The sequence below is a fragment of the Triplophysa rosa genome, linkage group LG4 (assembly GCF_024868665.1).
Source record: "Triplophysa rosa linkage group LG4, Trosa_1v2, whole genome shotgun sequence".
NCBI lineage: Eukaryota > Metazoa > Chordata > Actinopteri > Cypriniformes > Nemacheilidae > Triplophysa > Triplophysa rosa.
Genome location: NC_079893.1, coordinates 18,868,072 through 18,894,247, shown reverse-complemented (window position 1 = coordinate 18,894,247; position 26,176 = coordinate 18,868,072). Strand labels below are relative to the sequence as shown.

The 26,176-nt window shown below is 45.5% G+C and overlaps 1 protein-coding gene across 3 annotated transcripts in view; it reads right to left on the bottom strand.

Annotated features, from left to right (window-relative positions):
- Window positions 1–3,805: 3,805 nt before the first annotated feature.
- The window catches only part of dhrsx (dehydrogenase/reductase (SDR family) X-linked), a 53,515-nt gene continuing 31,144 nt past the window's right edge, over window positions 3,806–26,176 (bottom strand). For all 3 annotated transcript variants that reach the window (XM_057330629.1, XM_057330628.1, XM_057330630.1), the window contains 3 exons: window positions 25,253–25,460; window positions 22,989–23,196; window positions 3,806–5,961 (listed from right to left, as the gene is read on the bottom strand). In XM_057330629.1, coding sequence (XP_057186612.1) covers window positions 5,779–5,961; window positions 22,989–23,196; window positions 25,253–25,460 — 599 coding nt within the window. In that variant the 3' untranslated portion in view covers window positions 3,806–5,778. The remainder of the gene's footprint in view (window positions 5,962–22,988; window positions 23,197–25,252; window positions 25,461–26,176) is intronic.

The window sequence follows — 26,176 nt, the reverse complement described above, 5'->3', positions numbered from 1 at the left end:
ACCTCACGCCCACCAAGTTTCAGGGCATCCGATATACCTCAGTCAGAGGCTAGGATGTTCCCGTACGTTCCCGTCTCACCAGCCGAGATGTTCAACGGGTTTTACAGCCTGTACTTCATTGTTCCCAAGAAAGGCAGGGGGTTGCGCCCTATCTTGGGTCTGTGTGTTCTGAACAGGCACCTACACAATAGCTGCCTTTTAGGTTGATCATGCAGAAGCGCATCCTGACGTCCGTCAGGTGTCAGGACTGGTTCATGGCAATCGACCTGAAGGACGCGTACTTCATGTCTCGATCCTCCCTCGACATCGGCCGTTCCGACGGTTCGTGTTTGAGTGACGGGCATATCAGTACAGGGTCCTCCCCTTCGGTCTGTCCCTGTCTCCACAAGTCTTTACGAAGGTCGTGGAAGCCGCCCTCCTTCCCCTCAGGGAAGGAGGTGTGCGGGTACTAAACTATCTCGACGACTGGCTCAGTTTGGCGCACTCTCGAGATCTGTTGTGTACACACAGGGACCTGGTGCTCTGGCACCTAGATCGGTGGGGCTACAGGTCAACTGAGAAGAGCAAGCTCTCCCCGGTGCAGAGCATCCTCTTTCTCGGTAGGGAACTCGACTCTGTCCTCATGAGCGGCCCCGCTCACCCCCCGCGGGGGGGCGCGAGACCCGCGACGAGGAAGCCCACACCCACGCGGCCTCCCAGAGGCAGAGCGACTGACTACAGAGCGCGCCCGATCAGTGTTGAACTGCCTGAAGCTTTCAGACAGTCAGCGGTCCCCCTGAAACAATTTCAGAGGCTCCTGGGATACATGGCATCCTCGGCGGGGGTGGTCCCCCTCGGGTCGATGCACATACGACCGCTCCAACACTGGCTACAGAGTCAAGTTTCTTGGCGAGAACCCTCCAGTTTCTGCCGACACACCCTAACCCCCTGGTCTCCATGACCTCCTTGGGGTTGGAGTGCCGTGTGCAACGGGCAAGCAGTGTCGGGGCGATCGACGGGCCCCCGCCTGCATTGGCATTTCAACTGCCTAGAGTTGTTGGTTGCGCTACTTGCATTCAGGACGCTACTACCTCTCATGCAGGGCAAGCACATGCTGGTCTGGTCGGACAGCACAGCTGCTGTGGCGTATATCATTGGATTCGCTCACGGCAGCTAACATGACTCGCCCGGCGCCTCCTCCTCTGGAGTCAGCAGGTGATCAGTTCCCTGCGAGCCACACACATCCCAGGCGTCCTGAACCAGACAGCTGATGCGCTCTCTCGTCAGTCGACGCCTCACGGAGAGTGACGACTCCATCCCCGCGCAGCCGGCTCACTTGGAAGAGGTTCGGCCAAGCACAGGTGGTCCTGTTGACTCCCCGGACTCCACCCATTGTCCGCTTTGGTACTCCCTCTCCGAGGCAACCCTTGGCACGGATGCCCTNGAAGATGATAGGTTCTCAAGACAAACCCCATTCTGTCGGTTTGACACAACGTCTCGTTCCCTCCATCAGGGAACTGAGGTTACATCCATAACCAAGACGTTATCTGCCCAACCAGACATAAGATTGCCCCCCAGTCGAGCCACGCTAGTACCAGGCCTGAGACAGGGGATGAATTGCACTTAATGATTGACACTGAATTCTGACCAAATGTGAATTTGGCTGCTAATTCATTTTGGACCTTGCAAAGGCAAACAGTACATAAGCACCATACCAAATAATTTGTACTGTATGTATAGTATATTGAAGTATTCTAAGTTACAAACTGACTAGACCCATACAAAAACCTGCATTGTGTAATGTAATACATCACAGACATTGGTACTTGAAGTCACTTCAAAACTCTCATATTAACACAGCAAAGGCTTGCGTTTGGGAGAGTATCATTTATAAAGCAATCAACTGTGTCACTATTTAAATACGTGAGTGTGCTAAGCCATGGACATCTTTGCATGTTTAAGAGTGGGTGCTGGATGTGCTTGAGTTGGATATGTCTCACATACCGCCTAGGGCTTTAGTGACAGAAAAAAACTTAAATGACTCATCCACTCAAGTAGTGGATTTCAGGTCACAACGCAACGAAAACATTTAACCATTTGCTTAAAGCTAAACATACACCTATGACATATTACATTATTATTATCACATTGAATTTCATGTCACAATGCATGAAGATGTAACAATGTATTAGTGATAACCTTTATGAAACCTCTTAGATACACTGACCAAAATTATAAACGCAACACTTTTGTTTTTGCCCCCATTTTTCATGAGCTGAACTCAAAGATCTAAGACTTTTTCTATGTACACAAAAGGCACATTTCTTTCAAATATTGTTCACAAATCTGTCTAAATCTGTGTTAGTAAGCACTTTGCTGAGATAATCCATCCACCTCACAGGTGTGGCATATCAAGATGCTGATTAGACAGCATGATTATTGCACAGGTGTGACTTGGGCTGGCCACAATAAAAGGCCACTCTAAAATGTGCTGTTTTATCACACAGCACAATGCCACACATGTCGCAAGTTTTGAGGGAGCATGCAATTGGCATGCTGACTGCAGGAATGTCCACCAGAGCTGTTGCCTGTGAATTGAATGTTCATTTCTCTACCATAAGCCGTCTACAAAGCGTTTCAGAGAATTTGGTAGTACATCCAACCGGCCTCACAACCGCAGACCACGTGTAACCACACCAGACCAGGACGTCCACATCCAGCATCTTCACCGCCAAGATCGTCTGAGACCAGCCACCCCGACAGCAGCTGCAACAATCGGTTTGCATAACCAAAGAATTTCTGCACAAACTGTCAGAAACCGTCTCAGGGAAGTTCAACTACATGCTCGTCGTCCTCATCGGGGTCTTGACCTGACTGCAGTTCATCGTTGTAACCGACTTGAGTGGGCAAATGCTCACATTCAATGGCGTCTGGCACTTTGGAGAGGTGTTCTCTTCACGGATGAATCCCGGTTTTCACTGTACAGGGCAGATGGCACACAGAGTGTATGGTGTCGTGTGGGTGAGCAGTTTTCTGATGTCAATGTTGTGGATCGAGTAGCCCATGGTGGCGGTGGGGTTATGGTATGGGCAGGCGTATGTTATGGACAACGAACACGTGCATTTTATTGATGGCATTTTGAATGCACAGAGATACCGTGACGAGATCCTGAGGCCCATTGTTGTGCCATTCATCCACGACCATCACCTCATGTTGCAGTATGATAATGCACAGCCTCATATTGCAAGGATCTGTACACAATTCCTGAAAGCTGAAAACATTCAGTTTTTGCATGGCCAGCATACTCACCGGACATGTCACCCATTGAGCATGGTTAGGATGCTCTGGATCGGTGTATACGGCAGCGTGTTCCAGTTCCTGCCAATATCCAGCAACTTCGCACAGCAATTGAAGAGGAGAGGAACAACATTCCACAGGCCACAAGCAACAACCTGATCAACTCTATGCAAAGGAGATGTGTTGCACTGCGTGAGGCAAATGGTGGCCACACCAGATACTGACTGGTTTTCGGACCCCCCCAATACAATAAAACTGCACACTTTAGAGTGGCCTTTTATTGTGGCCAGCCTAAGGCACGCATGTGCAATAATCATGCTGTCTAATCAGCATCTTGATATGCCACACCTGTGAGGTGGATGGATTATCTCGGCAAAGGAGAAGTGCTTAGATCTTTGTGTTCAGCTCATGAAAAATGGGGGCAAAAACAAAAGTGTTGCGTTTATACTTTTGATCAGTGTAAAAGTCAAATGCAGTTACACTTTCCCATTCGTAAAACATCAGAAACACAGAACAACAGATACAACAACACTGATATCAGCATTTTATTTAGTGCCTTGAAAGATAAATCATTTTTCTTTTCCACAAGAGCTGGCAAAATAACTCTCTTCTCTCACCATGTATTTCGTACAAATGACAGAAACACTGGAATCATTCACAGTGCATGTGGTTGAGTAGCTAAGTACACCCAATCCTCTTTGCACATCTTGTGCTGAGACCAATTCTTGATTCATTTATCATCAAGCATTTGGTGACTCCAAACACTGTTATTAATTTATTTCTCAGACTCACAACCATATAATTTATCTATTGGATCATTATAATCTGTGCATGGAAGTTAATTACACTTCCTATAATGCTAAATACATTATAATACAGCAGCACGTCACCTGATTGGTGCATAATTACAGTACCATGAGCAAAACTAGACGACAATGAAAGCAAACATCAAAACCAATAAAAATGGGTGAATAAGACATCTTTCTCAGCCAAAAGCTGCATATCCTGTTCAGTTCACAAGACTGAAAAAGAACAGATTTAGCTGGGAGATATAATGTAAATGTTTAGCTCTCTTAGAACGCAATATTGATGCCACAAAACAGACATTAGATCACATTTTAACACCAGCACATTTAAATGGAATTCAACAGGTAAAAGAAGCATTTTATCCAAAGCAACCAAACTCATGACAATATTTGTTACACTGGTGGGTGGAAAGTTACCCTGGAAATCATTTCACAGTACTTTTAGATATTACTATTTAGGAAGCAACTTTCTTAGTAAACTTTAACATTTTCAAGAATTTAGTGGTAATCTATTGCACGCAGATCTATTAGAAAAGACATCAGGATAGGAATGAAATAAATGGAATATATCAGAATGTTTAAACATCTTGCAACATTAAAAAAAGCCCACATCATTTATTTAAAAAAATCTGTGAACATTTGAAATGTTTCATTTGACCTAGGACTGTTCAGAAGCGAGATTAAAATGAAAGCCACCACAAATACATTATTACACATCGGAATCACAAATTTGTCACAAACAGAACAGTTGGATGAAATATCCCCAGGGAGAGAAAAGGTGGGGGAGGCACCACCGAGGCACCTGGCATGAAGGTAATTCATCTCTTTTGTGAAAAAATCTAAACACAGTGTTTCAAAATGCACAGTAGAGAAATGAAAAACGAAGAGCTTAGCCAGACAAATTTTGGCCCCGCTTATCCCTGCTTCAGTTTGTGTATACACCATTAGATGCGGTAGGCAGAAGGAGGAAAGACACTGACTGATGGCCAAAATAACACGATGTATGAGCCGCACAAGATATACAACTATAATAATAAAGACAGACGCAACATCTCATGGTGGTAACTGAGAGAATCAACAGAGGCTGGCTTACATTTGCTCAGTTTGGAGAGCTTGAGATTTCACATATAATCCTTTTATCCAGCGATTGTCTTTAATCTGTGTTGATAAAATTCAAAGGAAAATCAGGGCTCCCGTTGCAACGGTCCTGATTCATTAAGCACCCAAAAAAGCTTAGCAGAATACGTGATAGCAGGTTATTAGTCAAAATCATGAATTTCATCCGCTTAGTTCGGAAAAAAAGACTTTTGAGAGTTTCAGAGTTAAGAGGAAGAAAAGAACAGGTTAGCCTTATCAGGACGGAAAACGTGTTAGAATGTGTGACGGATATGTTGAGGTCCAAGTCAAGTCACTCTCTTGATTCTGAAGAGCTTTTGAGAGCTTAAGGGACTACCTACCAAAACTTGCGCCTCAAAAAACGAACACTGTGATGATAACGAAAAGATTTACAGACAAAGGGATAATTTCAAGAGAATTTGGCAACTGGGGCAACCAACTTAAAAACTTAAGGCATGAGGTTAAAATGTTCTTCAGGTTGACTCTGTATGAACTGCGGGATGAGGCCAAGGTTTCACTGAGCAGCACTGCCGGATCAGAGATATTCCAACCAAAAGCTCAGTGCCAGTTTGATGTTCTCTCAGGCCTTAAGGAGGACTACTAAAGCACAGCTCTCTTTCCACAGCCTGGCCTGCAGCTGTTCGTCATAAGAGATGGCTGATGATTCCGTCTTGCGACCGTTGTACAGATACAGTCTGCCAATCCCCTCCAGCTCGGAGGCAGCTGCAGCGTAGATGGCCGTGGATGCTCCTTCTGCAGGAGTCTGTGGATGGACAGAGTTTTTAATCAGAGATGATGGATTGAATCACAACTCATATCAAAGAAAGATCGTTTTGAAGGAAACTGCTATTTGGGACTATTTAAAAATGCATTTGTCATATATGCCAGACTAGTCAAATTTATTCGATACTGTGTGTGACGAGCATTGCAACGTTTCATGTTTGCAGTTGTGTTCTATTCGGCACTTGAAGTCGAACTCAAGTACTTGACATGTATCCTTAGCTGCAAGTTCTGGTAATTGCCACTTATACATGTTGTTGACAGCAGCAAATCAATTGAATCCATACTGGGGCTGTTTTAATAGAACAAAATCTTGACTTTTTAAATCCACAGTCAAAATAGAATAAGTACAGAGGCATTCACACAAGATGTGTTCAACAACAGCTGGGTAAAAAGTTAACTGAATGAAAACAGACTGCAGACGTCTGGGAGATGTTTTTGCTTGGCGCAAAACAGAACAACAGAGTTGTCTGTCTAGCGCATGTTTACAGAGACTTTTAACCTAGTGGTGCATTGAAGTTATACATATTTATTAATATGCATGTTCCCCAGGTATCAAACCAACAACCTTTGTGCTACTAAAGTAATGCTCAACTAATAGAGCAACAGGAACCCAATATAATTACAAACTTCAATGGTTATTTATTACAATTACTATTCTAATTACAGATGTTACGGTTCCTTTACGCATCACAGCATCTAAAAGTTGAGCTGCACACAGTTGGTGAGATTGATATGCAGACTGTCGGTTAGAATATGACCTCCAGACGGATCAATTACACGGGATGGCCAATTTTCACCAGCCGCGCCAGACTTCAAACGACTCTCTTTGAGGCCAGGCGATTGGGTTGAGCACTGTTTTTCTCTTTTCCAGATCTCATTTTAGGGAATTTAGATGAAACTACAGGAGCCACAAGGTTTTTCTATACTGAGCTGAATCAATACAACCAGTGAGTGGGAGAAAAGCTTTTCTCTTAAAGCTGTTAGTGTAAGTTCTTACTGTAGGGGACTACGTGCTTGAAATGCAGCAAAAGCTGAGGTACAAGCTCATACTGTTTAATATCTAGGATTTTTTTGCTTGGTTAAACCACTAACAACCAAAGCTTTACACTGTTCAGAAAAGATGCCAGATGTGCTGTTGGTGCACTGTAAAAAACGATTCTGGAGGGTGTTAAATACAACCCATTAAAATCAGTTAAATTTTACCTAAAAATATTGGTCAGCAAATAAAATATATAATAATGGGTACATTCTACCTACACTACCTACTTTTTATGAGTAATAATGGCAACTTAAAAAAACAAGGTAGAATTTACCCGAAAATATAAGCTATGACACTGCGGAGTGCGATAGCTTATATTGTGAGTTATGTTATAAGTGTTATGTTATAAGTGAGGCGAGCCGCAGATATTAGATAATATAGGTGGTGAATGTCATGGAGACAGCCCTCACAACATAAGAGGATATGTGAATAATGTTTATTTAACTAATGTAAAAATTGACATGCATTTTGTTTTTATTTTTAACAGGTAGGAGAACGTCTTGGTTACGGATGTAACCTCGGTTCCCTGATGGAGGGAACGAGACGTTGTGTCGAACCGACAGAATGGGGTTTGTCTTGAGAACCTATCATCTTCTGAGTATTTAGAAAAGGCCAATGAAAATTGGCGAATGAAATTTGCATGCCGGGCTCCTCCCCGGATGTCCGGGTATAAGAGGGAAGCCGGCGTGCTCATTCATTCACCTTTGGTCTGAGGAGCCTAAAGCATCCTCCCCCGACCGCTGGGGTGGGCGGCCAGTGTTGTGGCATGAGGGACACAACGTCTCGTTCCCTCCATCAGGGAACCGAGGTTACATCCGTAACCAAGACGTTCCCTTTCTGTCGGTCTCTCGACGTTGTGTCGAACCGACAGAATGGGGTTCCTATGGAAAACGCCACAGCACTGAGCCGCGTCACAATCTCTGCGGAGCGACGTTGACTGGCCTGGGCGAGTCAGACGAACACGCTAACGCGAAATTATGACCTTCCAGTGGAGAGGAAGGGGGACCCAGAGCTTTCCACAAAAAGTTGGGAAGCCCCCTAACGCCGGCCGTCACGGGCGGAGGCCTGATTCTCTAAATGGCGAGAAGCCGCCCGGCACCGTACGGGCCACTGGGTAAGCATTATTCCCCCCTGGGGGGGAAAAACGCTGCAGAGGCCACTACCTACCGTAGGGAGGAATTAGTGGAGACACCACATGGTCTCACCATCAGGGGAGAACTCATGGGAGGAATGTGCGGACTGCAGGAGTTAACCGCAAGGTGGGAGTCCACCTGGGGAGGTCATGGGTTGCCAAGGTGGGAACCATTCATGAGGATACATCAGACGGAACAGCCCACGGAGGGGGGGTTACCACGTCTGGAGCACTAGGTCCGGTTAGAGCTATGTGGGAGATAACTCAACTGTTCCCCGGCCTAAGGGGGCAGGGCTGCTCTGCCCAGCCTGTCCCCTGGAAGGGTGCTTAGTGATGGATGGAATGCCTGTTCTTTACCCGAGGGGAAAGAAGTGAGGCGGGATCGCCACTGCTCCCCCCGGAGGGGGAAGGGCTTCCGCAGGCGTATGCCCTACCGGCTGCCGGTCCCACACCTTGCCAGGATGCGGGCTGACACCGGTTCCGCGCGTAGGTATTAGAACCTCACGGAGTTGTTAGGCATAGCCCAACCCGCAGCTCCGCAGATGTCTGCCAGAGAGGCGCCCTGAGCCAGCCACGAGGGGTGTGCCTCACCCCCAACGGGCAGGAAAAAAGATCGGTATGCCCTAACGAGGGCATCCACGATCCAGTGCGCCAGCCTCTGTTTGGAGACAGCCCTCCTGCTGACCTCCGAAACAGACAAAGAGCTGCTCAGAGCTTCTGGGCTCTGCGTGCGGTCCAAGTAGAGGCGCCGTGCGCGTACTGGACAAAACACGGATAGGTTGGGTCTTCCTCCCCGGTGGGGAGCGCCTGCAGGTTCACCACCTGGTCTCTCGGGAGAGTGGTGGGAACCTTGGGCACGTAGCCGGGGCGGGGTCTCAAGATAACGTGAGAATCCCGGCCCCGAGTTCTAGGCAATCTGTGGACACGGAGGGTGCTTGTAGATCCCCTACCCTCTTGGAGGTGAGCGCCATGCGGAAAGCCGTCTTTATCAAGACTGAGAAAGAGCGGCAACCCCGAGAGGCTCGAAGGGGGCGGGGCCTCTTGAGGCCCGCCACCTAGGTCGCAAGAGGGTACGGAGCGCGGGTAAGGTGGTCACCCTCTCGCGCCCCTTAGGAACCTAATGACCAGGTCGTGCTGTCCCAGAGGCTACCCAGCACTTGGGTCATGATGAGCGGCCGTAGCGGCTACATACATTCCCAGTGTGGAGGGGGAGAGGTTACTCCCCCGTCTCTCTTGAGGACGGGACAGCTCGTACCCGACCGAGCAACTCCGCGGGTCTTCTCGCCGAGAAGAGCACCAGGACGAGAAGAGGCGCCACCTATGGGCGTATAGCCGCCCAGTGGCCGAAGCCCTAGCCTGAGTGACGTCCCAACCGGACCGGGGGTGGGTCACTCAGGATCTCCTCGTCCCGTCCAGACATGGAGACCAGGTTTTGCCTGGGATGCCGTAACGTGCCCCTTCCCCTGGGGAAGCTGTCCGCCAGGGGGAGCGGCCAGGGGGGAGTTGTTGTCAGAGCCTCAGCTCCGAGAACCAAGTCCTGGTTAGGCCGAAGGGGCGTAACTAGTACCACTTGATGCTCCTCTTCCCTGGCCTTGCACAGGCCCTGTGCAATGAGGCTCACTGGGGGGAAGCGTACTTCCGCTTGTCCCGCGGCCAGCTGTGCGCAAGGGCATCCGTGCCGAGGGTACCTCGGACAGGGAGTACCAAAGCGGACAATGGGTGGAGTCCGGGGAGGCAACAGGACCACCTGTGCCTGGCCGAACTGCCCCAAATGAGCCGGCTGCGCGGGGAGGGAGTCGCCACTCTCCGCGAGGCGTCGACTGACGAGAGAGCGCATCGGCTGTCTGGTTCAGGACGCCTGGGATGTGTGTGGCTCGCAGGGAGCTGATCACCTGCTGACTCCAGAGGAGGAGGCGTCGGGCGAGTCATGTTAGCTGCTGTGAGTGAAAGAAAACGCCACAGCAGCTGTGCTGTCCGACCGGACCAGCACGTGCTTCCCTGCACGAGAGGTAGTAGCCTCCTAAATGCAAGTAGCACAACCAACAACTCTAGGCAGTTGAAATGCAAACGCAGGGGGGGCCCGTCCACCGCCCCGACACTGCTTGCCCGTTGCACACGGCACCCCAACCTTGCAGGGAGGCATCCCAAAGGGGACCCCTGTCCGCAAGAAGGTCATGGAGACCAGGGGGTTAGGGTGTGTCGGCAGAAAAGCGTGTGACCATGCGCCTGCTGCCGGTGTTCCACGCTCTCCAAGGAACTTGACTCTGCAGCCAGTGTTGGAGCGGTCGTATGTGCATCGACCCGAGGGGGACCACCCCCGCCGAGGATGCCATGTATCCCAGGAGCCTCTTGTTACAGGGGGACCGCTGACTGTCTGAACTTCAGGCAGTTCAACACTGATCGGGCACGCTAGTCAGTCGCGCTGCCTCTGGGAGGCCGTGAGGGTGCGGGCTTCCTTGTCGCGGGTCTCGCGCCCCCCCGGGGGGTGAGCGGGGCCGCTCGTGAGGACAGAGTCGAGTTAACCGAGAAAGAGGATGCGCTGCACCGGGGAGAGCTTGCTCTTTTCTCAGTTGACCTGTAGCCCCACCGATCTAGGTGCCGGAGCACCAGGGCCCTGTGTGTACAAAACAGATCTCGAGAGTGTGCCAAAACTTCAGCCAGTCGTCGAGATAGTTAGTACCCGCACACCCCCTTCCCTACGGGGAAGGAGAGCGGCTTCCACGACCTTCGTAAAGACTAGTGGAGACAGGGACAGACCGAAGGGGAGGACCCTGTACTGATATGCCTGTCCCTCAAACGCGAACCGTCGGAACGGCCGATGTCGAGGGAGGATCGAGACATGAAGTACATGTCCTTCAGGTCGACTGCCATGAACCGGTCCTGACACCTGACGGACGTCAGGATGCGCTTCTGCGTGATCAACCTGAAAGGCAGCTATTGTGTACAGTAGGTGCCTGTTCAGAACACACAGACCCAAGATAGGGCGCCCGCCTTTCTTGGGGACAATGAAGTACAGGCTGTAAAACCCGTTGCACATCTCGGCTGGTGAGACGGGCTTGATCACTCCCTTCACCAGAAGGATGGCGACCTCGGCCCGAAGTACGGGAATATCCTCTGACTGAGGTATATCGCCTTGAACTTGACGGGCGTGAGGCGACTGGATCGCGTAGCTGAGACGGATCGTCTTCCCTAGCCAGCCTGACAGTCTGGGAAGCCGGACAGGCTCCCAGAAATGAGACGGGACTAAAGGTACGATCTTTTTCATCGTCCCCCCGGGGGGTGGTTCAATGGCTAGCAGTACGGATTCCTTGCCGGGGGAAGTCCCCCGGGGAGGAGATCAGCTCTGCTGTTTTTCCTGCCTGGTGACTGCGCAGCTCAATGCACTGTCTGACTGAGAGTGCTGAGGGCTAGTGTTTATACTCGACATTGCGCTTCACCATGACGCAACGTCGAGTTTGCCGTTCACCGTCGTGCAGAGGGTGGGAGCGGCTGTGATAACCCCGAGAGAGAGGAAACTCTCCTTAGAGAGTAAGTGGCGCTAGCCCCCCGGAGGGGCCAGCAGATGGAGAGACGGGGCAGGATCCGTCCCTATCCGACTACCCAGCGATGTGGCTGGGGTCGGGCCCAATGGTAGCCTCGATCCCCTGAGGTCTTCCCATGAGGGCCGCTTCGCCGCGGCCTGATGGGGGATGGTCTCCTCTTCGCTGTCGCCTCCAGGGGGGGCCGCCTGAGTGGGGGCGCCAGAGCTGGAGGGCGTCGAAGAGGACCAGGGCTGCCGGGAAGCAGACATTGCACGGGACTCGACGGCCGAGGCGGCCGAGTCGCGGCACGGAGGACTGCTTCTTTACTGTCGAGAATCCTCCGGGGAGGCCTCACTCGACAGTAACACCAACCAGCCCCCCCCTTGCGAGACGGGTGCGTCGAGAAAGCGGACCTTCTCAGCGTTACTCATCTGCGCAAGGATCGGCCAGAGGAGTTTCTCATGGACCACAAGTGTGGACATCGTCCGACCCAGGGCCCGCGTGGTCACCTTGGTCGCCCTAGAGCGAGGTCGGTGGCGGCGCGGAGTTCCTGCATACGCCTGGGTCGGTCTTACCCTCGTGGAGCTCTCTCAACGCCCTGGCCTGGCAGGAGCCATAGCGTGGAGAGAGGAGGCAGCTTGGTCCGCGCAATGTAAGCTCTCGACACCAGAGATGCCGAGACACCACATGCCTTGGACGGGAGTCTAGGTCGCCCCCCCCACAGGTGGCGCCGCCTACGGGCACGAGCACCGCGGCGGCAACTCCACCTGGGGGACAACAACGTATCCTCCAGCTGTCTCACCTCGAGGGAAGAGAGGGTGACGAACTTTGTTTGACGTGAAACGTGCCGGAAAGGGGCGTTCCAGGTCTTACCAAGTTCCTCATGCACTTCCGGTAAACACGGCACTGGGGGCGGGCGCGGCTCGGAGCCGCGCTCAAACCCGAGGCGCCATGTAACCAGCCGCGAGCGCCGGGAAAGGCAGTGCGGGCACTGCAACCCAACGCTCACGGCGGCCCGGGAAAGCATGGCTGACATCTCGACGTCCGTTTCTTCCTGGGCTCGACCCCCCGAGGGAGGGAGCCGGGAATCGTCGGAGTCGATGGCAGTACGTCACCCCCCGATGCTGCAAGAGACCTCTCATCATCACGCATCGTGTCCGAATACGTGATTGAGGAATAAGACGGCGGACCGTCTCCTGGGGAAGGACAGACGAGCGAGATGAGGTGTGAACGGTCCGTGAGCCAGTGGCTGGCGGATTATCGCTCACAGTAATCCTCATATCACCCTCGCTGCTTGCCGTAGCGGACGGCAGGGCCGTAGTCCTGCCGCCACGGAACGGGGAGCAAACGAGGTGGTGGCTGAGTCCCGTGGGAACACAGCCACCTGTGACGCAACGTCTGAATCGTCACCGCCCGCAGTGCGGGCAGGACGTATCCACAACGTCTGCCCCAGCGTACTGGAAGCAGGCATTGTGTCCGTCCCCCTCCTCGATGAGTGTGTTGCACCCATGAGAACAGCGGGACAAGCCACGCTGGAGAAATTTGCTCTTTTAGAAAAGGAAATTTGCTCGAACACCTCCGGAACTGCCGAGACGCCCAGGGGAGAGTCACTGCAGGAAGGGACCGTCCGCTGTCCACGTCGTAGATTCCAGCAGAAAGAATGATCACCCAGATCGTAGAGAAGCTCATCAGATGCGTAGGCTCTGAAGAACAAAAGGTGAATGAATGAGCACGCCGGCTTCCCTCTTATACCCGGACATCCGGGGAGGAGCCTGGCATGCAAATTTCATTCGCCAATTTTCATTGGCCTTTTCTAAATACTCAGAAGATGATAGGTTCTCAAGACAAACCCCATTCTGTCGGTTCGACACAATGTCGAGAGACCGACAGAAAGGGAACTTGAAAGGCAAACATAGTGAAAGTGCTGGTGATGCATAATCCCACAGCTGAGCAGGACTTGTATGTCAATTGAAATTGATGTTAAGAATAAGAAAATAGCTTTGAATGTATATTTTGACATTCAGTGAAGACATTGGTTTGTTTTTAAATACAAAATGTTCAAGAATTTGTAATGTGAGCAATAGTTGTATTTGAACTTGAATAGAAGGGCTCTTTTGTACTTGCATTAGGGTCTAACATTTTAAAGATGAAATGTTTGAGTCAGCAGTCCATGTTTATTTTAAAATGGAAGATGTTCAAGAAGTAATATGTAAAAGTGAAGTGGTATGTCACTAGAAATTGAATGTAAGAGGATTTAAGTGTTTAAAAAATAAAGTGTGTTCATTGGAAAAATGTAATTACAGTCTCCTTTCACTATTTTTAAGTAAATTCAACCATCTTTTAATAAGTAACATTTAATTCTTTATATTGGCTATATACAGTACATTACTAATAACAATTGGGTAGATGAACAATACCTGCTGTCAAAGGGTAAAAATTACCCAATTTTATTAAGTAATTACTTGTATAATATATAAGGTAAAATTTACCCAATTTAATTTAGTTTGTATAACTTATAAATTTAGGTGCTCTTTACTTAAAAATATGGGGTAGAATATACTCCTTTAAAGTGAGTGCAAATTGTTACCTCAATTTTATAGGTTGTTTTTTACTTTCTTTATTTGGAACACAGACAGTTCCAAAAAACCAACTTCAGTTATTTAAAGGAGCAGTTTTTGATTAACAGTGGCCACTAGCGTCGTATTATGGATTTGCAATGAATCACTCAGTCCAAACACGATGGTGGCCACCACAGTACAAAAAGATGTCGTTCTCATGTTCACGCAGGGAAGAGATTTTGCGGGCATTAGAAGGACTGTAGAAAGAGCGATGTCTTATTTATTACATAAAATAAAAAGTTTGGGGAGGAGCTAGGACATGTGTTAATATTATAAAAACCTTCCAGCAGAGACACGTTAGGACCCGCGGTACTAAGGCTTTTAGCAGAATATCTATGGAGATACTTTCCAGCAGAGAAACGTTGGAAAGAAAGATTGTCTAAAAATCACCTCCGAGGAGATTGCTTTGATTCGGATCAGTATGTGAGTAACATACTAACATACCAAGATATGTTGTTGTTGTAATATTAGCTGTGTGACGGAGCAGTTTTGAGCATCATTGTTTATCTGGAACCTCTTTAATATTGTACTCGTCCAGATGCTTGAGAGAGAGAGAGAGAGAGAGAGAGAGAGAGAGAGAGAGCGAGAGCTTGTTGGAGCTGAAACTGGAGAGTGAGCGTGAGCGCGTTTTACTCTTTTACTCAATGATGAATAAACTTTCAGTTAATCCGCGGGTCACATGCGTTCCGAACCGTAGAGCACGATCCGTACGGATCTCGGATCATCCCGCAATCCATTTAACCATGATACCGCAGTGGAGAGGGAGAGGAACCGCGCGTTGTAGAGTTGTTTGTCCGTTTAGGGCTGCTGTACAAAACATGGCGGCGAATTCAATGTATGTAGGCCCTCTCTGTATGTAGATATAAATAGCTTATTCTAAAGTATTACAAACATAATGGTTCATTCCGTAAGGTCTTTATACACCTCTGAAGAAATAGTTTTGTAAATTATTTTGAATTTCTGTCAATAGATCCTACTAAAAACACAGTTTTTTTTTCATTTAAGTCATATTTCGTGTTTAATCTGCACGCAGAAAGAAAGAAAAAAAATAAACTAGGGATGTGCACAAATGTTAGAATATTCGATCCCGCAATAATTATTCGAAAATTAAAAATGCTAGATCCTAAAATTCATATTTTTCATAAGAATAAAAAACTGCGTCACCACAGGGTTAAGTTACCGCTACAGAAGACCTTATTAGAATCGTCTTATTTATCGCTTCTTCACTTCATCTGTAATGACTTTATATTATACAGAAAATATAAAAAAATCTGTTGTATGTGTTCCTAAATCTTTGTTTATTCGGATCGCAAGCTAGTTTAAATATTGTAAGTTTACACATGTAAACTTACAATAATACACATGTAAACTTCCGGGCAGGTGTAAGTTTACACCTGCCCGGATCGTGTGTTATGCGTGGCTCACATCACCACATTAAAATTTTTTAAAAACTGGTGAGCCACAGAATTCCTTAACATTACTTACATTAAGAATAAAATACCAACGTAATAATAACTTATTAACATTGATGGTAACTAGGGGTGTTACGGTTCAAATTACTCAAGGTTCGGTCTGTGTCACGGTTTTAGGATCACGGTTTCGGTTCGGTTCGATTTGTGCTACGTTCAGGGAAAAGGGACTACTGACAAATAAAAATAAGAACAAATAATCAAGCTACAAGTAACAGCACTAATAAAACAACAGAGCAAAGCAGAAAATGAAATAAGATACTATATACACCTTTTAAGGTAGAAATGGATTAAAGTAATCAAATAAAACACAACATTGCATATGTACAAATTAAATAAAGACAAATCATAATTGAAGTTACAGAAGCTATTGAGTCACAAGCAGTGAGTGATTTCCTTGACTTTTAACAGACAGCAGGAATATGCTGCTGTCGCTTTAAGAGGAATGAAACGGATCCAGTACACTGAAACTGTACACATGCGTTGTTTTTCGTCCGTTCACTTAAGACATAACCTATTATGTTTGTTAAGATACTCGACAAGAGGGGCATGTTGTTCCTACTTCGTGTGTGAATTTGTCCGTTTAAGTGATTCAAAGACAACTCAATATTTGCGCCATTTCTGAGACTTTCCTTATGCGCGCTTCGGATCTTCTCACAGTGCGCAAGCGAGTTTTCTTGTGCATCATCTTGCACTTAAATGTTTAAATTGACAAGGCTTGAATGAGTTTAGTTTAAATAGCAAAATGTGCTGTTCAGGTCTCACCTGCACTCGCGCGCTCACAACACCCGGGTGATGACAGCATAAATGACTGGTCATATTACAACATACGTCAATCCTATTGAAATTTGTCTATGTTATTTGATTTGTTGTAGGTATTAAATGTGTATCCATCGACAAACATACATTAGCTGAACTTTGTCAGTCTGTTTTATGCATTATAATTTTTAACGAACCATATTATAAATGCGTCGTCAGATTTAAGATGAGCCACGGTCCAAGCGCGTTGGACCGTGTGCCGAACCGTTGGCGGAGAACCGTGCGGTTCAATTATTTACCGAGAACCGTTACACTCCTAATGATAACACTTTATGTTACGGTGCCCTTGTTACACATGTTAGATGTATTTACTATAAATTATGCATAGTTATATGTAACTAACCCCAAACCAAACCCTAACCCTATAGTAAGTACATGTAGTTCATTTTTATTACTCAGTACTTAAATGTATAATTACACTGTAACACGGGCACTAAAATAAAGTGTAACCACATTAATTTATTTATTACAATGTCTTGTTCGGAGCTGTTTTTCTTTGTAAATTCATATTTGTTCATTAAAATATATTAACTAATGCTAATCGCAACAACTTGAAACATGAAAATGTACATTTCACTGCAACTAATGTTAATGAATTTGGCCTTAGCATAAGACTGGCACCTTTTTACATACCTAAAAGCCAGTATTTTCCTCCTAAGAACGTAATAGGGTCGTCGCCTTCAAGTTACAGCCTGTAAATTATTTTGCACGGATGTTTTTTTGTTGTTTGTTTTAAAATGCGCTGTAATTCCTTAGTTACCTTAGTTGATTTTTTTTATTGGTGCAAATGGAATGCAAAGGTAAACAAAACAGACACCAACCATGAAACGACAAAGAAAACAATATTTATATGCAGGGGTGGTCAGCAGGATGAGTAAACATCGGTCACACTTTAGAATAGGGACCAATTCTCACTATTAACTATCAATTAACTACGACTTTTGCCTCAATAAACTCCTAATTATTGCTTACAATGTAGTTTTTAGGTGTAGGTATTGGGTAGGATTAAGGGATGTAGAATAAGGCAATGCAGAAAAAGGCATTAATGTGTGCTTTATACATACTACTATATAACCAATATGCATGTTAATAAGCAAGTAGTTCATAATGAATTTGTGTACCAATATCTTCCTCAGATGACGTATGTTGCTAATCTTTTCAACATTAAAAATCTATATACACGATATAATATTAGTGCGCTATGAATATTTAATGATTGTAGTGATCCCGATCACTTCGGGGCTTTGTGTGTGTGTGTTGTTCTGTCGAGTACATGATGCTTTGTTTTGACAGCTCGCCATGTGCTCTGTGTCTGGTCACTCACCCCGCCCCAGTGTTCTCCCATTCATTCTTTTCTCTCTCACCGGTTTCTTATTACCTCATAGCCTTCACACATGTAGCCGCTCTCCATAAATTAGGTTCCCTAATTATTCCCTGCTGTTCTCTTGTACGGGACAAGAGACCGTTGTGTTTTGTCAGTTCTTACTGCCATAGTCTTAGATTATACTTAGTCTTGATAGTTGCTCATTTCTCTTATCTCGTCACTCCAGCCTCTGTCTATAGATCACCCCTCTGCCCAGTCCCCGTTGGTGCCCCGGATCTCCTGCTGGTGACACCTCGGATTCTCTCCTCGTGAGTCTACAAAGGGTTGAGTCCTATCCCCGTTAATTATTCTGCTGCCTGTGGTGTCACCCAAGGACTGTGTTTTGTTTTGTTTTCTTGTTTGTTTGGAAATAAAGACCTTTTTCCGCATTTGAGTCTCCGCCTAAGTGAGTCATGACAGATGATAATTAAACATGAAGCTTGATGTGAAATTGTGACTAAATAAAAACATAAGAAATTACTTCTTTATTAACTTAATTTAAATAAACAAACATTTGAATATTTGTTTTTATGAGCTCAAATATTTGAATATGAAATTATGGAAAAATGCCCATCCCTAATTTAAATACATCATTATGTTTTTAGAATATGCTTTCCAAGTTTATTTTCAGCCCTCGGAAAAACTCTAACTATTACAATTGTCTTGTCATGACTTTATGAAGCATTTAATTTTTTATAGTGGATGAATATTTTCAATTTCTTTGCCTGTCATAACATTTCCCGTCAAGACATTCATAATTTGTTATCTTTTCTTTTATACATTTTAAGACACATAATTTCAGGGTTTTTTTGACAGATTCTCTATGCTGCATGCAATTATGTGTGCATATGGCACAGGATTAATCTGCAAAGGATATTACCATGCTGATAACTATCACAATAAATCAACATATCAACAAATCCCACATCCACAAGAGTACGAGTTTCAAGGAAATTACATTTGTATTCAACAGATTACACATTTTATTGTTTGTGCAAAGAATTCTCTTCTAAGGAGACTAAGGTCATTGAACATTGTTAGGATTTTCATATACTGTCCACTATATTCTGCTAGTAACCAAAAAATGTCAGCTGAGAAATGTAAATGTTACTGTGCTTTCTATTCAGAAAACCTTAGCTCCCCCATTTACTTGTATCCATAGTTCAGTCATGAAACTCTAACGTGCATCAGATGTACTTAAAAATCCGGCAGCATAGCCAATCGATATTTCCATTTTATGTAATCTGTTCTGTCCTGGCTCAATTTAGTGCCGTTCGCCATGGGATTTTTTCCTAGCCCTCCTCCTTCCCCAGCACCACCTGCCTCGATCTGCTACAGTGGTTCTCCATACTTTGCTTGTAGCAGTTTGTATCAATCGGCAAAAGCCTTCATTTATGCCAGCAGCAGCAATAACAGCAGTAGCAGTAGTGCGGCATATCTGCTTCACCAAAAAAGCCTATGTGCATTCATTATCATTAAAATGTTAATACTTAAATTATAAAATGTCATCAAGATTTAGTTTCACCACATTTTTAACCACACATTCTGTGATGGTAAGACATTGATAGTTATCTATAGAGAATGTAATCTATGTAATCAGAATGTAACCTGGAAGCTTTATTTAAAATCAACCCTGGGATATAAAAATGGCTGAAGAAACACTGATATTTTGTGCAATTTCAGATACAGTTTTTGATTTTCTCTTTTCCATCCACATCCACTGAACCATAATTCAAGAGATGTACAACAATTCTTAAAGCAGATGAAAGAATAATATCTGATTAAAACACAACACACACACACACACACACACACACCCCTTTGAAGCAGAAAGACAAGATGAATCCAATTATTGTTCACCCTGACATAGTGGCTCCAAACATTAAGATTTCAAGATGAATTCCAAGAGATGAGAAAAGAGAGAAAGTGAGAACAGTGTCTGCTGGGATATGCTGTGCTGTCACAATGCCTTACTGCAACATATTGGAGCAGGTGGATTTGTCATAAAGTGTTGTCATTCACCACTGCAGATTTCACAGCAGCCACTGTCAGTCACTCTGAAGCGTGTTACACACATAGACACTGTATCTGAAGCACACATATTAAACTGATAAAATATATCTAATTCTTGGAGCTTTTAACCCGGTTTCCCAGACAGGGCATAAGCCTTGTCCCAGCCTAACTTAAATGTTAGAAGTGTCTTGATCGAAAACAACCTGCACTGACATATCTTAAAATATACTGTATCAGTGTGAATTCAAGATGCACAAATACATGTTGAAAAGTATGATTTTAAAAACAACTTAAACATCCTAATTTATCTTAGGCCTAGTCCTGTCTTAAACTAAGCCCTGTCCGGGAAACCGGCCCATAATGTTTTTGTCATGGCTCTGCTTCTTTAGTCATGTTTTTCTTGGTCCTGTAGCAGAGCCATGGCAAAGTCTTTGGTTATGTGTGGAGAGAAACTTATTGTTGTCCTTTGGACAATAATATACTTTCTCTCCAGTGTCTTGACATTGGCCCCATTCCTCTCATTTACTTGTTATCTTTCCCTAAGTGTTTGATTACCCACACCTGCCCTGTGTCGTTATCCCTCGTTTGTCTCTCTCTATAAATACCCTCTTGTTTCTTTGTCTTGTGTTCGTGGATTACGTGTGTATGCTGGTGTCACAGTCATGTGCCTTTTTACCATGTTTGCTATGTTGCCTCCGTAAGTGTTTATACGTAGTGTCTCGTTTTTGATTTAGTTCAGTTTTTGCCCTCTTATGGGAAGTGTTTTGTTTTGATTTCTTGTTCTGTTTCCGTGTCCTAGTTATTGTTCTGTTTTGCACCCCATCGTGGGTTTTTGTTTAGTCTTTTGTATTTATTATTAAAGTCTTGTTTTGTTAACTCCGTCACTGCCTGCCTGCGCTTGGGTTCTTCCACCCCTACGATCGTGACAGAATCCACGAACCCTCTACGAACCCAGCAGGTATGGACAGTTCCCTGCGAGCCCGCCAGACCCGGTTATTGTTCGGGCTTCGCCAGGGAGATCGGGGGGTACGGGAGTTTGCCCGTACCTTCCTGGATGCGGCGGCAGAGACGGGGTTCGGTGAGAAGGATCTTACCGTAATTTTTAACAGCTGTCTCACCGAACCCCTCAAGCCCAGCGAGATGAGGATGCTGAGTCCCCTGTACTTTGGTGACATGCTCAGGTACGTGGTCAACCGGGACGAACCATGGCCCACTACGCCATCCTGGGTATCCTCTCCGCTGGCTACTGTCCCAGAAGACCTCGTCCTGGCCACCGTGACCTTGGGGGACTCAGATACGCCCACCTCCAGCTCCGCCGATCCATCTCCACCATCCACGACCCTCCGTGGCAAGCGAGGAAGGAGGGCGTCCGGGGAGGTGTCTACAGACTCCTCCGGTGCGGAGCTAGCCACGCCCTCCACTGCTGCCTCGCAGCCGACCACAGGCCCTGCGGTTCGGTTGAAGAAGAAGAGGCAGCGGAGGGGGGCGCGGACTCCAACCCAGCCGGTGCAGCCGGCGTCCAGTCCGGTGCAGCCGGCGTCCCAGCCGGTGATCCAGCCGGCGTCCAGTCCGGTGATCCAGCCGGCCCTCCAGTCCGGTGATCCAGCCGGCCCTCCAGCCGGCGTCAAGCCATGTCCAGCCGGCCCTCCAGCCGGCGTCAAGCCCTGTCCTGCCGGCCTTCCAGCCGGCACCCAGCCCTTTCCAGCCGGTCCCTGGGAGACTCCCAGGGCCAAAGACTGTTCCCCCCAGGACTCCGCGCCCTCGAGCGCAGCCGGGGACTGGGACTGTTCCCCCCAACCCTTTTGGTTTTCCCCCCGTGAACTCTTGTTTTGCCCTACCACCCCTCCCATGTTTGTTATTTTTGATGTCCCACCCTAGTCCCATTGTTATTTTGTCTTGTCTTCCACTGATTCTGTTCTCCATGTTTTGTCTGGTCTTGTCTTTGTCTCAGTCTTCCTTGTCCTGTCCGTCTACCCCTTGGTGAGCACCTGGAGGTGCTCATTAAAGGGGGGGCTTCTGTCATGGCTCTGCTTCTTTAGTCATGTTTTTCTTGGTCCTGTAGCAGAGCCATGGCAAAGTCTTTGGTTATGTGTGGAGAGAAACTTATTGTTGTCCTTTGGACAATAATATACTTTCTCTCCAGTGTCTTGTCATTGGCCCCATTCCTCTCGTTTCCTTGTTATCTTTCCCTAAGTGTTTGATTACCCACACCTGCCCTGTGTCGTTATCCCTCGTTTGTCTCTCTCTATAAATACCCTCTTGTTTCTTTGTCTTGTGTTCGTGGATTACGTGTGTATGCTGGTGTTCTGTTTGCGTTCACAGTCGTGTGCCTTTTTTACCATGTTTGCTATGTTGCCTGTTGTCCCCGTAAGTGTTTATACGTAGTGTCTCGTTTTTGATTTAGTTCAGTTTTTGCCCTCTTATGGGAAGTGTTTTGTTTTGATTTCTTTTTCTGTTTCCGTGTCCTAGTTATTGTTCTGTTTTGCACCCCATCGTGGGTTTTTGTTTAGTCTTTTGTATTTATTATTAAAGTCTTGTTTTGTTAACTCCGTCACTGCCTGCCTGCGCTTGGGTTCTTCCACCCCTACGATCGTGACAGTTTTAGTGGAAAAAGTCATATTGTTAATATGTTTTGATATAAATTAATAATAATGTGAGATTGCAATGACCCTGCTTTAGCGCTTTCTATATTTCATGCCTTTTGAAAATGCTGTTTTTAAAAAGCACTTTTAGAGGCTTTCCTGCCCTCTTTCTGTCTTCACAAAAAAGTGGCAAAAGCAAACAAATCAGTAAAAACAATGACCTCATAGAATACCAAAGCTCCAGTCAGTCTACACTTTAAGATTTCCCTGTCAAGCATAGCTAGATGAATAAACCTCATAGCCTCCAATGACTCCGACCTAGTTTGGCTGACTTTCCAAAGTTTGTCAGGTTAATTCAATAAAATAAGGCTCTGAATATGTCCATTCAATTACTATACTCCAGTAAACTTGATGAATGAGGTTTTATAGAGGGTAATCTGATTCGCCTTACCCTGAAAAGCAGTTTTGCAAAAGGCCTCTTGGCCAGCTGGGCCGGGCCGCACAGATTGTCATACAGGGCGGTGTCCACCATGCCTGGGTCCACTGTATTAACCGTTACTGGATCCCCTTTGGCCCACAACTTGTCCTGCAGGTGGTAGGAAAACAGCAGCAGGGCCAGTTTACTTTGGGCATATGCACCATGGGCACTATAACACTTCCTGAAAGAGGGAGAAAAGAAGAATAAAGCATTTAGCATTTAGGTGACAGGAAATGAGCATCTATCAACACAAAAAAGTTGAGAATTGTTCAACGTTATGCAAATGATGAGCACATTTCAGGAGCGACTAACAATGGGAGTAAAGCAGCGGAGCTACTGCAAAAGCTGTTACTAAAGCACCAAATCTAGGAATGACTTCTAACGACTTCAAATGACGGGCGACACAAAGCGACAGAGTGCATAGAGTCATATGGATTTTTCATGATGAATGTATGTGCTTTTTGAGGGTTCAAAAACGTAAGCACTGGCATTACAAAGCTACGAAGAGCCAGGATATAATTTAAAGTCCCCCCCGGGGGTAAAAATGAAGTATTTTCTCCATAAAACTGTGGTCTTCCAAAGACAATCTCAAAAACACGGTTTGGTTACATTCAAGCTGTTTTAAGGCATGAAGAAATTATTAGCAAATGAAAACGTAAGTGATAAAATTCTCGACTACAGAGGGACTTTAAAAAAACCCTGACTGCGTTTGGCTGAAGAAAAGTAAAACTCAACTAGGATGGCATGAGGGTGAGAAAATTAGGAGAGATTTTAACGTCAATATGAAATGCACATTTTCACAACCTAGTATTTTCGTAACCAGTTATTTCTATAACAGACCAGCACAGATGTCAGGGCGTCTCTATATGATAGGTGGTTTATGCAAAAGAGTTTCATAGGCATTTATAACACAAAGATTTGAAGGACAAACATGTTCTTCTTCAGACCAGGAACAAGTATTAAAGCATGTAAAGGAAACGATTATATGTAACAAATATGTAAATTGTTTCATTACAAATCTAAAACTGGAAGGCAGAAGAAAAAATCAAGACAAACATTATGAAGGGCACTGTATTGCTATATCATGGTCTAACTAAGTGTTAAGTGTTGGCCATCTAAATCGATGGGCATCTAGCGGAGACACTGACCTTCAAACTGCCAAAACTATGCAAAAACAGATTGAAACAGAAAAAAGTCAGAAAAAGTCCCAGAATGCCCTAGAAAAAAAAATCCAAGTCTAATCTTTCAGCTGACTCATTTATTCGTTATTTATACCAGCAGATGTCTTTGTGCCCACCCCTCCTGTCTTTCTCTTTCACCTTGAAGGGCACAATTATTAACAATCTTCTGCACCAGCCCACAGCCCTCCCCCCCATACATGTTAAACATACAGTGTGACGAGTCCTCACCAGTTGGGCACCTTGTTTGCTGTATTGGATTTGTTGTTAGTTGGTATTTATTGTAACGCTTATAACCGCCCGTTCAGCCTCCCAGGGGGCTTTGCAGCGCTCAGTCAATCAATACACACACGGTGCTCTGAATCACGCTGCATGTTATAGCAACTACGTCCTTGAGATGTAGCAAGTCTCTGCAGTACAAGACTGCCGTAATGGATGAAGACACTTAAGACTGAAAAGCAATAACAGCAGGGCTGGAAAAATAGGTTAGAAGAATAGCCATATTTTCAGGAGCAGGCAGATGGCAACAGAAAGGACAGGTCCAAACTACAGGAAGATCCGTGTTTAACACATATTTACAACGGTTTGCGACGTACATGTGTGTTGTAGGGTTTTTTAACCCACTTTGGATTGTATGATAATAGAGTACTCCTATGTTAAAAGCGTCTGATATCATATCTACATATCAGAGTTAAATACACATATTTTAATAGTTCTCACTTCTTGGTTTGTTTTGTCATGCTGCCATTTAGGGGTGGTAGAGGGGATGAACGCAATTGACAATACATGTGACATTAAGAGCAATGATTATCAATATTGGGTTATGCCTACACATACGATAATAGCATAAATAATTCACCACTCCTCTTGCATTAAATCCTCTGAGAGTGATTCATTGGCCAAAAAAAAAGAAAACCCAACTAAACAAAATGAAGGATGAATTTGACTGGTAGCATATTTATTTATTAAAAAGATATTGGGGTTTTATCGTTATTGCGAATTCTTTTGCGAACAATGGAGTACAATCTGATATGAATGTGTGTGTTTGTATGTTCTAACCTTCCCTGCAAGTCTTCCAGAGATAATCTTCCTCCATAGTGAGTAGCTGATGACATAATGACTATTCGTGAACATTTCCCAGGTTTGCCAGACTTCTTCAGCACACCTAACAACAGGTTGGTCAACAGGAAATGGCCCAGGTAGTTAAGCCCAAAGTGCAGCTCAAATCCCTCCTCTGTTCTCCTCTCAGAAACCAGCATAATGCCGGCTGCAGACATAAAGGAACAGCAACACTATGCTATTATGAACAGACAGGATATGGAGGACACGGGGTACAATACAAGGCTTAATAAAGAGAGTATTCACACCTTAAAAATTCCACTGGCCCACATCATTTTGTGAATTAGTAAGAGATTTTCTGACTCACTCTTGCTTCTGGTTTGAAAAGCAGTGTACTGCTCATATAAAAAATTGTTATAGCTCGCTAAATAATCTGAATTATTATTGTTGGTTTGTCTTTGTTTAAATGTCTTTCAGCTAACTGGCCATTTACCAACCATTTACTCTGCTAACGTTCTTGCTGAGAAGAAACATTGTCCTCTTAGAAAAGACGTGAAGTTCATGCCTCACATTCACAAATAATCTAAAATATCCTTCCGCAGCAATGCATTTCAATGACTTTAAAAGCTGCGTCCAAATGATAATTATAGTCAGTGGATCTCAACATTAAATGGATGTAATCTGGTTGAACATCCTGAGGAAGACTGAGCACCAGCATTCATGTGGGAATAAGCTTTTGCCTGAAAAAACATTTTGTTTTCCCATTATTGTGCTCCTAACTGAATTACATCTCAGTCCGCTGGAGACAATAGTAATCAGGATTATAAATCTGTTTTCATTAACAGCAAATGTAATACACATTAACAATATGCTTTTTTGATTAAACCAAACACAGGCTCGTGCTGAAAAAGGGCTCATGCTTAA